The sequence below is a fragment of the Armigeres subalbatus genome, chromosome 1, assembly GCF_024139115.2.
Source record: "Armigeres subalbatus isolate Guangzhou_Male chromosome 1, GZ_Asu_2, whole genome shotgun sequence".
Lineage (NCBI taxonomy): Eukaryota > Metazoa > Arthropoda > Insecta > Diptera > Culicidae > Armigeres > Armigeres subalbatus.
The window spans coordinates 271,971,621-271,987,881 of NC_085139.1; the positions used below are offsets into that span (position 1 = coordinate 271,971,621).

The window sequence follows — 16,261 nt, forward strand, 5'->3', positions numbered from 1 at the left end:
TCCTTCTCGTTCGGATGTTAGGAGTGTTCAACGGTTTTTGGACAATGAAATTAAATTGCAATATCCCGATGTCAAAAGCATACAGTTGCATAACTCCCGTAACTGTGTGCTTATCGAAATGGTCAGTAAAGATATTGCATCGCGCTACCAGTTGGACCACAACTGAAAGAGAACAATGGTTTGCGCGGATAATGAATTCCGCATTCCAGTATATGTCGATTGCGAAGCAGTGACTGTGCGGATACATGATCTGCCTCCGTCAATGAATGTTTCGACTATTCAAGATTATATGTTAAAGTTTGGTGAAGTAATTTCTATTCGGAGTGAGACTTGGAAACATTATTTTCCCGGCATCTCGAACGGCGTGCGCGTGCTACGGATGAATTTGCTCTCGGATTTGGTCTCGTACTTTGACTTTGAATAGTGAAAATGTTATTGGCTCTGTAAAGCTGAATACGGTACGGCGAGTGAGCCTTCAAATAAACGAACTAAATAAAGAACAAACGACAAACCCGATGACGTGAAGGACGAGTTCTATGAACGTCTAGACAAGACCTACGAAGAATGCCTAAAACACGATGTGATATTTGCCATGCACTGGAGAGCCTCCACGCGACTAACAATGACATACCGCAGCTCGACGAATGGCTATCTGTCTGTAGCACCTATTTTGCTTTGAGATGTGAGGACCTTCCGATATGTATAATATGTACCAAAGCTCGATGTACATCTGGTTTCTGTTGGAAGACTTACCGAAAAAGGTGCAGATGTTCGGTTCACTTAAAATACTTGCAAATTTATGAAAAATCGCAGAATCGCAGCTGTTGCAAGTAAAAAAGATCGTTTACATATCCTGCAGAGGAAGGCAACCGGAATTCAAATAAGAAAATGTAGTATTGACGAGAAATGTGAATGTTGTTTAAAGGGAAAGCTGTCTAGGTTACCATTTCCAAAAACCGTGAACAATCAAATAAAATACTTGATCTAGTACACACGGATGTTTGTGGTCCCGGAAAGACTCTTTCGCCTGGAGGAGTTCGATATTTTATGAAAATGATAGACGACTATTATACGAGATTTACAAAAGTATATTTTTTGAAACGAGTAGATGAAGTACCTGAGAAGATCCAGGAGTACGTGCAGATAACGGAAACACGTTTTGGGAGAATTCCGGCCATTGGTTCGTTCAGATTTAGGAGGAGAGTACAAATCGAAACATCTTGGTCGCTACTATCGTAGCAAAGGGATAACTCCGCAGTATACAACAGCATATTACAGTTCCATCAGCAGAATGGAACTACAGAAAGGAAAAACAGAACGCTCGTCGAAATGGCACGTTGTATGTTAATTCAAGCTGGACTAAATGTACGTTTCTGGGCTAACGCTGCCAATACGGCTGCCTATGTTAACCAAGGTAATTCCGTTCGAAGCATGGTTTGGAAGAAAATCGGATCTGAAGCATGTTCGTGTTTTCGGAAGTCAAGCTTATGTGCATATACCTAACCAGGAAAGGACCAAACTCACATGCAGCAGAGATGTACGTTTTATTGATGATTGTAAATTGCTACAGAAACGAACAGAGAAGTTTTCAGAAAAGATAGAATTTGAGTTGTACAAACCTGAAATGCACGAAGAGCAAAATCCTGAAAATGTGTCGTTAAATTTTGAAAAAATATCGATGAAGAAGATTGTTTGCTAGATGCTAGTGAGGGACAATCAAGCTCTAGCAGTGAAAGCGAAGAAGATGTCCCAGCAATCAAGACCTGAACGAAGTACACAAGGAAAAAATCCTAATTGTTATATGATTGGCATGGCGAAAGGTCAATTTCCAGAGCCTTGTTCCTACAAGGAAGCTGTTGAAGGACCAGAACTACAGATTTGTTAAGGTGAAGGTGGGTTGAGTACCAAAACAAAGCTTTGAAAGTGTTGGTACGATAAAAACTGTCATATACTGTAGTAGTATTGGTGTAGTATTTATAAAAAAGCAAAGAATATTAGTAGGGTGATTCAAAAAACGACCCAGCTCCACCATGCTCAATCAATTCCGTCCCATGCTCCGAGTGTATTCCAAAAGCCAATTTGAACAAAAACTGATTGGGTACAAGCCAGTTCAAGTTCATATGAAAGCTAGTATGGGAAACTAAACTTTTCATTACACTGACTACAGTGCCTCTCCTCCAAACGCTGGCGAAAAGAGAACCCACAAGAGAACCCACAATGAAAACCGCACCTTGGGAAAGATCCATTGATTACGTAACGCAAAAATAGCATTTTATACTCCACTCACTCTTTGGCTCACTCCCATGTCACACTTTTTGTATGAAGTATCTGCGCCTGGTGCGATAGATATCACAGACAAATTCTGGTTAGTTTGTTGAATTACACGTTTCACTGATGCTTTCTGAGAAGCCTAATTATCATGCTAAGGATTTGGCAACCTCGAATAAAATCGACTCACAACTATCGGAACGACAATTCAATATGCATTGTCTATGGATTCAAAGCTCTTGAATATTTCATCCAATCATATGGTCTCCCCGCTCGCCAGGGCCCAATGACGAAGCGCCACAATCAGAATAATGTAAAATTCAACCTCGTCATATCAACTGTCATACTAACCTGAAACGACCTGTGCACTGTAAGCACAAGCCCCTATTTAAACCAGCCCAAACCATCGGAAGACACCCAGAATATGAAACATATTCGACTGAGCGTGGCGGAGCAAAATAATTTTTGAGCCACCCTAAATATTAGTTTGCTGCTGCCGCTGACGGTGTTTACATTTGCTCCGCGATCAGTTTTTAGTGTTTTTTTTCGATCAAAGTAGCAGTTTATATTAAGTTTTCGCTTCAAACAAGTGATTGATTTCAAAAAGTGATGTTTAATTGGCATTCCATCAACATTTCGGGTTGCTCATGTGCGGGGAAGTGTGTGAAAACTTGATTTTTTCAATGCCCTTTAAGAGGAAGTGAAGTGCAGTGATAAGCCCACCAAATCGCGGACGGCTATTAAATTGGCAAGAAGCTGCTGATTTATTCTATAAATCGAGCCGAAATGCATAGGACTCTTTGAAGAAACATGTTAATTATCACGGAAAGTAAATAAATATGCTGTGAGCAGGTTAGTAATTTGAATATTAAACTTTTGTTCGATGCTGTTCGATGCATTCGAATGTTGGTGGGAGAGGAGTGCGGGAGGTGTGGTAACGACCCGTGGAAGGTCCGGTGCCATATTGACGGTCATCGTGGTACTCTTCCAACTATGTCCTTAAAGAATGTTTTGAAAATCCTCAAAATTGCCCGAATTTTTGTTGTCCGGCCCTCCTTAGCCGTGCGGTAAGACGCGCGGCTACAAAGCAAGACCATGCTGAGGGTGGCTGGGTTCGATTCCCGATGCCGGTCTAGGCAATTTTCGGATTGGAAATTGTCTCGACTTCCCTGGGCATAAAAGTATCATCGTGTTAGCCTCATGATATACGAATGCAAAAATGGTAACCTGGCTTAGAAACCTCGCAGTTAATAACTGTGGAAGTGCTTAATGAACACTAAGCTGCGAGGCGGCTGTGTCCCAGTGTGGGGATGTAATGCCAATAAGAAGAAGAAGGAAGGTTTTGTTGTTGCACTCTCAAAATATTTTTTTTGGTCTAAAAAAACCGAGGGGGGGGGGAGACATAATTGTTTTTAAATATTTGTATCGGCCTTAGATGGAAACGAAAATGTAGCCCGCTACAAAGCACGATTAGTGCCACAATGGTTTACGCAGAAGTTCGGAACCGATTATGATGAAGTACTTGCTTCTGTCGTGAAGATTGTAACATTTCGGACGCTTCTATCAATAGACGTACAACGAAATTAGCTGATCAAACATGCAGATGTAAAAACTGCTTATCTCAATGGTCAACTTGAGGAATCAGTCTACATGCGTCAGCCACCCGGCTGTGTAATAATTGATGATAAGCACTATGCATATCGTCTTCAAAAGGGTCTTTATGGATTGAAGCAATCTGCAAATTTTGGAATAAAACACTAGACAAAGTACCCTCAAGAATGAATATTAAGCCTTCTGCGAACGATTCTTGTTTGTACGTTAGAAATCGAAAAGGAAGAACTGCATATTTAGCCGTATACGTAGATGATTGCATTGTAGTATGTGTAACTGAAGACGAATACAAAGAAATAATGGAAACACTGAATCAAAGTTTGAAGTGACATTACGAAGACAATGAAATATTTTCTGGGACTTCAGACTACACGTCCAAACGATCACATTGCTTTGAATCAAAAATCATATATTCGGAAGCTACTGTCGCGTTTTGGCATGGACGATGCTAAAAAATCAAGATTCCGCTGGATCCAAGCCACCTACAACCAAAGGAGGAAATAGAGGAGTTGTAGAATAATAATCATATGCAAGCCTAATTGAAGGATTGTTATATGTGGCTATCAATACTCGTCTTGATATAGCAGCAGCAGTTTCAATCTTAGGAAGAAAGACTAGTCGACCAACGCAATCCGATTGGGTGGAGGTAAAAAGGATTTGAAGATATTTGAAGTGTACAATTGATTACGAGTTGCATCTCGACGGCAATTCATCTCCATTAGAAGTTTTTTATAAATGCCGACTGGGCTGGAGATACCAGAGACAGGAAATCAACGTCCGGATGCTCTAGAAAGTAGGTCAACGTTACACTTGGGCTTATTCCACGAGTCGAGAAACGTGAGGTGAGTCGATATTAGCAATTCTCACGTGAGGTGACCATGTTACATATTCAAATGGGGCTATACGACTCTTCTCACGTCATTCGAGCAATCTCACATAACTCCACTCGTAGAATAAGACCAACTAAGCAGCACGGAAGCAGAATAATGTGGCTTTGGCAGAAAGCTGTGAATCAGTACCAAACTACCAATAACAATATTCATTCATTTAATTTATTTAGTCTACATCTATACAGATAACACTGAATCAACAATTTGACGCCACAATACACGGTTCGAGGCCGCATCTCTCCATCCTCGAATACGCCCCACGCTCGCCAAGTCGTTCTGCACCTGGTCTGCCCATCTCGCTCGCTGCGCTCCACGTCGTCTCGTACCTGCCGGATCGGAAGCGAACACCATCTTTGCAGGGTTGCTGTCCGGCATTCTTGCAACATGCCCTGCCCATCGTACCCTTCCGGCTTTAGCTACCTTCTGGATACTGGGTTCGCCGTAGAGCTGGGCGAGCTCATGGTTCATTCTTCGCCGCCACACACCGTCTTCTTGTACACCGCCAAAGATGGTCCTAAGCATCCGTCTCTCGAATACTCCGAGTGCTTGCAAGTCCTCCTCGAGCATTGTTCATGTTTCATGTCCGTAGAGGACTACCGGTCTTATTAACGTCTTGTACATGACACATTTGGTGCGGTGGCGAATCTTTTTCGACCGCAGTCTACCAATAAGAATATATGAAGATAATGAAAGTTGCATAAAGCATATTGGTGCAGCAAGTATTAATAGTAAAGCAAAATACGTTAAAACAAAACACCGCTTTGTGCGTCAAATAAAACAAGAAGGAACATCGATCCAGTGTATCTTTCAACTGATGAAATGATCGCAGATATGCTTACGACGCCATACATCCATCGATCGAGGAGGAGTGTTGATAATCAAACAAGCGATGAAGTATAACAGTAGCTGTCAGTAATCTTCTATATAATAAAAATGAAATGGTCTGTGTTCGTATCCGCATAACTCAAAAACGGCTAGATGAATTCTCTCGATCCTTCAGCAGATATGTTCGTTATCGTTTCCGACGGGTTTATATAATATTTCCTCATGTGAAAATTGCAAGTAAAGTTGAGTAGATTGTAAAAAACTAAAGTAAATTTTCGTATGGAATTTTTGCATAGGCAGTTCACAACGCGCATTTTCGCCTAATATGCAGGACAACGTCTGCCGGGTGAACTAGTTTAGTATAAATGCAGGAGCAGCAAATAAATTTATTTATGCATGCATTCCAGTTTGTGACTGCAGCACGTACGGACGTGCATGTTTTGCATGCGCATTTTTTTCCAAGTGTTTTTTCTAGCTTGTTCGCTGTGTTTACGTTTTCGCTTGCGTTCATCCTGGAGCCGTCATGGAAGATACCGCAACCAATCCGGTCGCGAATAAAACGCAAAAAAGTTCATCGAAGGAGGTTGCTTCCGACGCGGGAAATAAAAATCTTCTCTTGAGCATCAAGTATTTCTCGCTCAAGGATGGTGACGCCGGCAATTCGCTGGGTACCACAATAAAGCGGAAGAAGCAACAGCCTCTGTTCCACGATAAATCACCAGAAGGAGAAGTGCCCGCCGATTTTCGTGAAAGGGGACCCGTCGGACCTTCGTCTTGACCTCTGGAAACTGATCGCCCAGGGCCTAAAGTGCACCTTTCGACTGTCCGTCGAAGGTGTGAAACTAATGACAAAGGGAAGGTCTCATTTCAACAAGGTGCTGTAGTAACTGAATGTGAAACGGTTCCAGTTTCAGGGTTGTTACGACTACGCGGATTTCGCGATTTTCGGATTTGGCGCGGATTTACATAACGATTTTAGGGTTTCGCGCGGATTTAGTTTTAGGTGGAAACTTCTAAGAAAAAATCTAAGGAAGTTTATTTGAAAATTAGTTTTATGCCTATCTAGATGGGCTTTATTTTCATTACCAAATCTTGTTGAGAACAAATTTGCGTTTCAAGTTTATTAACATTATTTTTCGGATATGTCCAAGTCCTTATTTGATGGCATGCATTACACTCTCAAACATTATGTAAACAAATGTTATGAGGAGAGATACGCCACGACGCACACAAACAATGTCTATTGAAGGACATGAACACTCATTTTCATCTTGTCAATTTCTTTGTAATTCCAAGATATTTGTCAGTTTCTGATTGGTTGTTTCATTTACGATGAACCACTCAGCATATAATTTTTCTAAAGTCGTCAGGAATTCTTTCATAATGGAACACTCAGCTCAGTGGTGCGAATTCTCAATCTCAGTGACTGAAATTTGTTGAAATTGATACCATATCCTCTTCACACTCACTTCCTAACAGTGAAAACTGAAAATGGTTAGCAGCAACAATCAAAGAAAGAGTAAACAAAAGACCTCTCTTCTCATTGCACACGCAGCCCGCAGTGACAGTCCATTCAGTTCACTCGCTGCTGCGTGAATGCGACGGCCCTATATAAATGCATGGGTGAATACTATCACTTGAAAGACAATGACAGGAAATTTGTGCCAAGTGATCACCAGCTTCAGCCCGCTGTAGGCAAACCGAGTAAGCTAATCTACTCCTGCTTTGTCTTACTGACTGAAAGACACCATCACAGGCGAAGAGGAGCAGAGAAAAATACAAAACAAAAGAATCACACTCAGCAGGCATTGTTGATAAATTGCACCACTGCTCAGCATATAATTTTTCTAAAGTCGTCAGGAATTCTTTCATATTGGAACATTTTATTTTTCCTTTATAACATTCATCTAGTACGTATAAAGGTTTATACAACAATTGAAAACATAAAAATGTTCTGTGATTTAATGCAGATGCCTCTTAATTTAATAAGTTCTTCCGCAGAAAGTCGATCCAAAATTAGAAGATGATTCTCAAAAGTTATTTCTGGGCTCTGGCGGGTTTTTTATGATATTTTCGACTAACTCCGGTGGTATTTTACAGGATTACCAACAGAAAACGAAGAAACTGATGATCCTTGTATAAATTCCTTGCAAATAAATTTCCACAGCGTAAAGAGGATTTCTGCAGCATTAAAAACCCGAAAAATTATAAAGACATTTTTGGAAAAATTTCCTGGAGCTGTGACCGCAGGAATGACTATAGAAAATCGAAAACAATGCCGCCTTGAATTTACAAAAGAGTTATAGCGATGATCACAGATAATTCTTTAATAAGTGCTCAAAAATAGAACCGGGAGTTTTTCCGCAGCAAGTCTCCAATAATTTTTTGCAAGAATTCCTAAAGCGCTTTCCGTAGGAATTCATGAAGGGATTTCTGCAAGCAAGCTCTGAAGATATTCCGCAGATATTTTTGTGGAGAATTTACTTGAATTCACGACAAATTTCCCAAATGAATTACAAAATAATTTCCCAGGGGAATTTTTGTAAGAATACTCGAAGGAATTCCCACAGATGTTCTCGGAAGAATTTCCACAGATAATTTGGAGCAACTTCTGCACTTCAGCAGATCCACGGGCAGTTGGATTTCTGAAAACATTTCCATGAAAATTTCCGGGAGAATTTCCGGAGGATGACCCGCAGAAATCTTTGGGATGAATAAGTAAGAATGGTAAAAATTAGACAAAAATTGACATTTAACGTATATTTGCTTAGAATTTAGATCCGGATCGCGCGGACTTGGCGCGGAATGAATTTCATGTCGCGCGGAAATGGCGCGGATTTGATTTTAGTCGGCGCGGATTTGACGCGGAAAATATTTCAGGATCTCCGTAACAACCCTGCAGTTTTACACCCACGACGTCCCCGGCAGCAAGCCCCTCAAATTCGTGCTGCGTGGCCTTGACGACGTGGATGAAAAGGAGCTGAAGGAAGCTCTGGAGGAAAGTGGTTTGAAGCCGCCCAACATTTACAAAATCCGCCGGCATGACACTTCCCGGACCTACCGTGATCAGCATCTGGAGCACGGTACTATCACGCTGAAGCTACTCAAGCAAATCAAGGTCATCAACAGAACCGTCGTCGAGTAGACAAAGTACAAACCCGTGCATCGTTCCCGGTCCTTCCGCTGCTGCAACCGCAAAGAAGACTCGCAGCTGTTGCTGCCTCGGTCCCACCGGAAGTCAAGCCAAGCAAAGCAACATCCAATCCGTCCACCAGCAAAAGGCGGCCGCTGCCTCCCCCAGGATTCCGCTGGCAGCAATATGAGTACCCTCTATTCCCGGAGAATAACGCTCCGCTCTACACCCCGGAGCAGCTGACTGCGATATTCAGCCAATTTGCGCCTCGGCTGCAAATTCCGGTTTGAAAATGGCTAGGTTGGGTCTGGTAAAATAGAACGCTTGCTCGCTCAAGAGCAAAATCGTCGAGCTCAGCTATTTCCTCCAGGAGAAGGAGATTGACGCGGCTTTCATCACCGAAACCCATCTGAAACCCGAGGTAAGCGCAATTATTCGGGGTTTTAGGCTGGTGAGGTACAATCGAACAAACTCCAGAGGGGGATAAGTGGTAATCGCCTTGCGGAGCAACATCGCCTGCCGCCTGCTGCCGGATTTTAGGCTCAAAATATTCGAAGCCGTTGAAGTGGAAGTCACCACTTCCGTGGAGTGGAAGTCACCATGTTCATCGATGACGGCACGTCGGCCGAATTTCGAACGGATATAGTCAAGCTCACTCAGCAGCAGGGCAGTTCATCATCGCCGGAGACCTGAACGCAAATTTAAATCGTGGGGACACACCGGCTCAAACCGGAACGGAGTCGTCTGGTGCAACGACGAGCTAGAAAGCCACTACACCATCCTGAGCCCTGACAGCCCTACCCGGTCACGGTGACATGGTCCGGGACTAATTAAAAGCTCGACATCTTCATCACGAACATGAACGATCACGTCTCTTAGTCGGTTCAGCTCGGACCACTATCCAGTGGAGGCGGAAGTTAGAACTTTGGTGAATCGGCACGAGCTAACTTATAATCAAGTTGACTGCGGACTGACACCCTAAACGTTGATCCGTCTGCAAAATGTCACTCGCAAGCAGTACCAACGTACTGGGCTGCCTGCGCTTAAGACCCGATGCAATCGCATGACCAAAAATAGTGATTTTTTCAATCAGATCCGTGCTCTCCCAGACTGTGATAAGCCGTTTTGGAAGCTAACCAAAATCCTAAAATCTGAGCCTCGGCCCATTCCACCTTTAATCCCATTAGACAGCAATGGCTCTTGCTAAGGATCGTTTGATAACTCCTGCAGAGAAGGATACAGAACTGTCTACACGAAGCAGCCGTTAGATAGCATGCTCGGAGACGAGCCAGCCTTGGGCTGAAAGTCTCCCTAATAAAGACATAAGAAAAGATAGCCTGCTAACAACATCCATCTTATTCCCAACGACTCCTCGAAGGAGTTGAAGATCACAGCTGGCGAATTGATGGCCTATATCAAACCATCGAAGAACATGAAGGCCCCAGGCTTTGACAGCATCCTTAATCTCGAGCTCGAGCCGTTCTTTGAGCTGATCTTCAATCAGTGTCTCCGGCTCAGCTACTTCCCATCGTCCTGGAAGTCAGCCAAAGTCATCCCCATCCGGAAACCTGGGAAGGATCCTTCCTCTCCGAAAAGTTATCGCCCAATCAGCCTTCTCGCAGGGTTATCGAAGCTGTTTGAAAAGGCGATTCACAGCCGGTTACTTGAGTCTGCCGATCACCACAACATCTAGCTCGAGGAACAGTTTGGCTTCCGACGCGGTCTATCAACCGTACACCAACTAACCCGAGTTACCAACGTCCTCAGACGGAACAAGTCTGTCTCTAAAACAACCACCATGGCCTTACTCGATGTCGAGAAGGCATTCGACAATGTATAGCAAGATGGCCTGGTGTACAAACTACAACGCTGCAATCTTCCCAGCTACCTGGTGAAAATCGTCAACAATTACCTGTCTGCAAGGACATTCTCAATCAGCGGAGCGAGTTCCAATGCGCACGACATCCCCCAGGGCAGTATCCTGGAGATCCTGATGTTTAATCTGTTCACCGCCGACATGCCAAAAGCTCCAGAAGGCGGCATTCTGTCTCTGTTCGCAGATGACACCTCTATCGTCTACCAAGGTAGAGTGATCAGAGCGCTAGTGGCAAAACTTCAACGAGGCCTGGATGCCCTGACATAGTACCTCACCAGTTGGAAGATTTGTATCATCGCGGCGAAGACCCACTCAAAATCTCCCAAACTTGTTCCGCCTGGGGACTGTAAAATCATCCTCAATGGCATGACTGTGAAATGAGCCAATAAGGCCGACTACCTTGGCTTGAGCTCATTTCCCCTCAACCGGTTGACAAGTCGGTGATGAAGTGTAACGTCTTGTTGAAACTACTCCTTTGATCAACCGTCGGTCGTCATTGTCCCTGAAAAATAAGCTTGCTGTCTACATGCAAATCATCCTCCCCGTGATCGAATACGGCATGCCGGTCTGGGAGAGCTGCGCAAAAACGCATCATCTGAAACTCCAACGGGTCCGAAACACGTTTCTGAGGATGATAATGAACACCCCTCCCAGGACACGAACATCTGAGGTCCACCATCTAGCCGGGAAACTCTTAACGAACGCTTTGGTGAGTGCAAGGAGAGGTTTAGGGTTCGTTTCGCCTTCTCGGACCAATTAGGGCGCTAGTTCCAATTTAGGTTATCAAATATTCTTGTAGTGTAAATAGAGTAGATAGGTTATCAAATTATTAGATTTAGGTTTTATTTAAAAGCAAACCAATGCCTAAATAGGCTCTCATGTAGAATTGAATCAGGATTGAAGAAAATGGACAAGCAGTGGAGCCACCAATGCTTCTCGAAATGAGAAAAGCTCTTCGAGAGCTGAAGAACGGTAGCTGGGAAGGACGGAAACCCGGCCGAGCATCTAAAAGTTGGGAGTTGGACCGGCTGAACGAAAAAAAAAACACCAAGTGATTGAAATGATTTGGGAAGGAGAAGAAATGCCTTCGAGCTGGTTCGATGGATTTTTATATCTATAGTGTCGGTAACTGTTTTATCGTTTTGTTTCTTTATTTCGACTAGGAAATGAAATCAACAATTTAATATGAACGTCTATAATTGAATCTGTTTGAAATTTTTATGTAGGTATTTAAAATTTTATATATTTATTTATTTATTTTCGGTTTGAATTGTCACAACAATGTTATCAGATCCAATTATTGTATTCGTGAATCTCCAATCTTACTTAATCCTGTACTTCATATCCTTCCAGAACGAAACCGAGCTGCAGCATTTCTTCAACCAGTGCATCGACACGATCGCCCTCATCGCGGAAATCGAACCCATCCGAGTGTACGATATGGCGCTCTCCGAGTTTGCCTCCGACGCAAACGGTCCGTACGGCCAGGTCCTGTCCACGGTTGGCGGTATGCTGCTGAACGGTTCCAGCTACATTGCCTCACGGCCGGCCCTCGCACTGCTCGACGAAGACAGCCGATCGGCGTTGCGCTGCAAGTTCCGTGATTTCATTTCGCTGTGCCAAATCATTGCCCGGGTTAGCCCGTTGCTGCACGATCGCTCGGAGAAAATAAGCGCTTCGCTGGGTCGATTGATCGACGATCTTGTCAAGCTGGTGGAGATGGTGTCGAGTGCTTCGGGCGATCCTCTGGAGTACTTCTTCGCAAACATGCATGCTTTGGCACCGGAGCTGGTTGACGTGATCGGACAGACGTTGATCACGTTGCGCAGTCTGTTGGTCGTCACGCACATTCCATTTGGAGAATCCGAAATGATGCATTTCGTGGGTTGCATTCCGCGGTTTTTGTCGCCCCCGCAGAAGATTAAACGAGACCAGCTGAAGACGTTGACCAGTGCGGCGGCGCAGTTAATTCTTAGTATCAGTGCCAACTTACGACCGAAGTACCTCGTCCAGTTGATAAAGCCATTGGTGCACAGCGATCTGAGGCATTTGGAACGTTCTACGGTGCTCACTGTGCGGCTAGCGATTTGTAATTGCTTCGTACTGCCGTGGGCGGGGTGTTCTACGGCGGAGCAGAACTTCGAGGGGCGCGCTGCACTTCTACAGGAATATATTGCATTTATAGCCGGTGATTTGATTAGAATAGACCTGGGCCATACATTTAGCAGTAGTAATCCTTCGTTGGACTACGGACAGGAGGAGAAGATAGTGTCGGTAGCCACAATCGTACTTAGCACGTTGCGAAATCTTCTGGAGTATTATCAGGAGCAGAGCAGTTCCGTTAAGCAGATGCTAGCGGCCGCCTACAGACCTGTGATAGAAAAAACACTCGCCATCTACAGTGCAGCCAGCAGCAAGAACTGCTTGCTGATAGAGAAAATATTTGAGTTCTGTCTCGGTATTTTGAGAACGTTGCAGGTGCAGCTTGGTCAAGTATTCTTGAAGAATATTATCCTGCTGTTCTTGGGAAAGACCAAAACGGAACAAATCGGTTCACAGCGTTTCCGTTCGCTGGACATTCTGCTCAAAATGTTCCTCCTTATTGTAGAACAACCGGGTAATGTGTCGTTACTGCCGGATATTTTGAACTTTTCCATCGAGCACGTACTGCCAATGGTGTTCTCCAGCGAACACACAGGCAAGAGCGAACAAAGTGGCCATGCGGATGTTAGTTTATCGCTTTATAATCTGTTCAATGGAATACTGTTGCAACGGTGGCAGTATTTCTACAAGTCGAGCGTACTGAAGCAGCTCACTCCCAGTTCGTCGGGTGTCATCCAGCAACCGCAGTCGGCCCTCGAACATCCGGATCAGTTCGCAGCCATCATGAATGCGTACGGTCAGGCGATCGTATGCGGAAACGATCCGCACGTAACGCGTGCCACCTTGCAGTCGCTGGAGGCCTTAAACGATCGGTGGAAGCTGTACCAGAAGGAGTTTTTCCGCGAGAATCTGTTGCAATCGTTCGAAGCTGCCATAATCAAGGCGCTGTTGGCGCCCGAGGGAATACTGCACTACGAGCTGTTTCTGGGGGTGCTGTTTAGCATGGGCCAGGTGGATACGAAGCGACTGCACGAGACATTCACCGGGATCGGATTTCCGGCAGATTCACAGCAGCTCGAGGAGGTCTGCTTGGCTACGGTAAGGAATACGATTTAATTGATTTTCATATTGTTCCGTAATGTTTTCTTGCGAATATTTCGTGCTTTGATGCAACGTATAGTGTCTAAAATAGCATACCTAGTAAAAAATAGTTCTGGCCAAAAAACAGAATAAAAGTTTTCACATTGATTCAAAGCCCAATATAATGTTTTCTGAACTTTATTTCTTAAAGGACTATCCAACCTTCGCTCACCGCATGAACCAGCTGATACAAGACACCAAATGCTGCCAACTGAATGGCTCAGCATCTTAATCCCGAAATGCCATCACCGTCGTTAGTAGTCGTCATTGTCGTCGTCGTCGAAATTCTCGTCAGCCATTGTGGAACAGACTTTAAATTTCCATCTATTATTAACTCTCTATCTCATTCACATCTCCCACAGAGACAAACAAAAATCAAATAGACCTCAAGAAATTACAACCAGGTCGCTGAGAGAGGCAACCTCAAATTGGGTGAGAAACGCGTGGGGCAGAACTGAAATTCACGAAAATTCCATACTTTTTTTAGTAGTACTAATAACGATCGCAACTTAAGAAAAATAAACAGAAAAAAAAGAACAAAACAAAAATACAATCGAGAGATTAGAGTAAGAAGCGCTCGTCCCAGACACAAAAAGATCTATTGTAATGAAATTATCAAAATCGAGTAGCGTAGATAAAAAATCGTGAAAAAATTGTGCGTGCTAAAACATCTGTTTAAAATCTTGCTCTTCTAATTGTGTATTTACAAACACAGTCGCAGTGATTCGACTAACAAGTTGCGAAGCAAAATCTATCTAAATAGATGAACATTTTTATTTAAGTTTCTTTTAGGTTGAGATATCTGCTTTTGAAGATCAGGTAAAACTTGCTCTAGAGAGTGTCTGAAAATTTATTGTAACTAGTACGGAATGACATACGCAGAGAAGTCGTAGTTTTCTCTTATTAAATTCAAGTATCTAAGTCGTAAATATTTGATATCATATTATATCAGGATTTTATTTTATAATGAAGTTGTAACATGTGATATTCAAAAAGATTAGTTTTATAAAAATAATACCATCAATCAAAATACTTTATTGCGTTTCGTTTGGTTTTCTACATTCTTTATTCGTTTCGTGTATGTTTCTTTTTTAGTTCTTGATATCAAATCTGTGCACAAGTTTATTTATATGATATTCACTATTTCATCTGCAATATAAACAAAAACTGTTAATTTTCGTGCTATCAAAATGAAATTCTATTCAGTGAGGGCGGGTGAACGAGACACTAGAAGCATCATCAGGATGTAGTATTACAAATATGGTTTCCTGAAGAAACAGATAATAAAATATAACTAGAGAGCGCCGCCCCTCGATGTGTCGAAATAAATGAAGATATATTATTCCGCATAATATTTTCCATTGAAGATAATTTCCAGGAAATTTATAGCATCTATAATCTAGCTGAGCAGTAATAAAAAAGGAGAAAGCAAAGTGTGATGTGTTGTATTTTTCATTCGTCTGAAATCCATATAGGAGCTAAAGTTTGCGCTACCATGCGTCTCCACAATAGCGCATTTGTTGGTGTGCCGAGAACAACCCTGCTAGGTGGTCTTCCACTCTCTCAAGCGAAAGAGAGTGCGACAATGACTGAGAGAGTTAAAGCACACGGGGTTGGCGCCAAGCAGCAAAGGAACATAGAGAGCACGTGGTGGCCGTGGCGACGAATGACTAACGATGCTGGAGGCTGATATTGTCGAATTGAAGTTCGTTTGATTGTCGCTTGATTGTTTAAATGGGGTTCTTAACAGCACCAATCGGAATATCAATGCTTGGAGTAGAGAGCTTTTTACACTTAGTGTATAGTGCGTAAAGGTTAATATCACAGACAAACTGACATAACACTCGTGAAATTTCCATCGTTTACTGATTTACTGGTCGATTCAGATAATCATTAGTTGGCCAATCGATCACTCGTGGCGCGTGTATCGGATTTGCTCAAGTTTGACGCTTGCTCATTATCTATCTGGTTTGTGATTTTCCCAGAAAATGAGTGATATTTTTTTGCGGTTTTCATGTAAAAAAATGTTTATTTATTATCAGACTAAGGCCGGCCAATTGTATGTTGCATTGACGCCTGTTTGTAGATTAAAGTCCTTGTTATTATTTATTATATTTAATTACTTTTTTCAGTTTTATTGTAATTATTTATTTATTTTTCATTTATTCATTGTGCCGTGGACCCTGGTTACCATATTTGCCTCAGACAATTTGGTTCATGGCTGCACTCTTTGTTGGTTTGTTTTGATTCTGCGTACCGTTTTACGATGTTCCATTTTTCTTTACTCGATTCGACATACTAAATGACTTTTGAACCTTTTTTAATTTGAACGATAATCAAACGAACGGGGTTCAAATTAAAAATTGCTTAGATTTTTTTTTTTGCTTTTGTCCTCACTGACAGGCTAAAGCCAAA

At 42.8% G+C, this 16,261-nt stretch overlaps 1 protein-coding gene across 2 annotated transcripts in view; it reads left to right on the forward strand.

The window, feature by feature from the left end:
• Positions 1 to 14,878, forward strand: part of LOC134207608 (exportin-6) — a 30,084-nt gene extending 15,206 nt beyond the window's left edge. For both annotated transcript variants that reach the window (XM_062683325.1, XM_062683324.1), the window contains exons 4-5: positions 11,957 to 13,804; positions 13,998 to 14,878. In XM_062683325.1, coding sequence (XP_062539309.1) covers positions 11,957 to 13,804; positions 13,998 to 14,078 — 1,929 coding nt within the window. In that variant the 3' untranslated portion in view covers positions 14,079 to 14,878. The remainder of the gene's footprint in view (positions 1 to 11,956; positions 13,805 to 13,997) is intronic.
• The last annotated feature ends 1,383 nt before the right edge of the window (positions 14,879 to 16,261 follow it).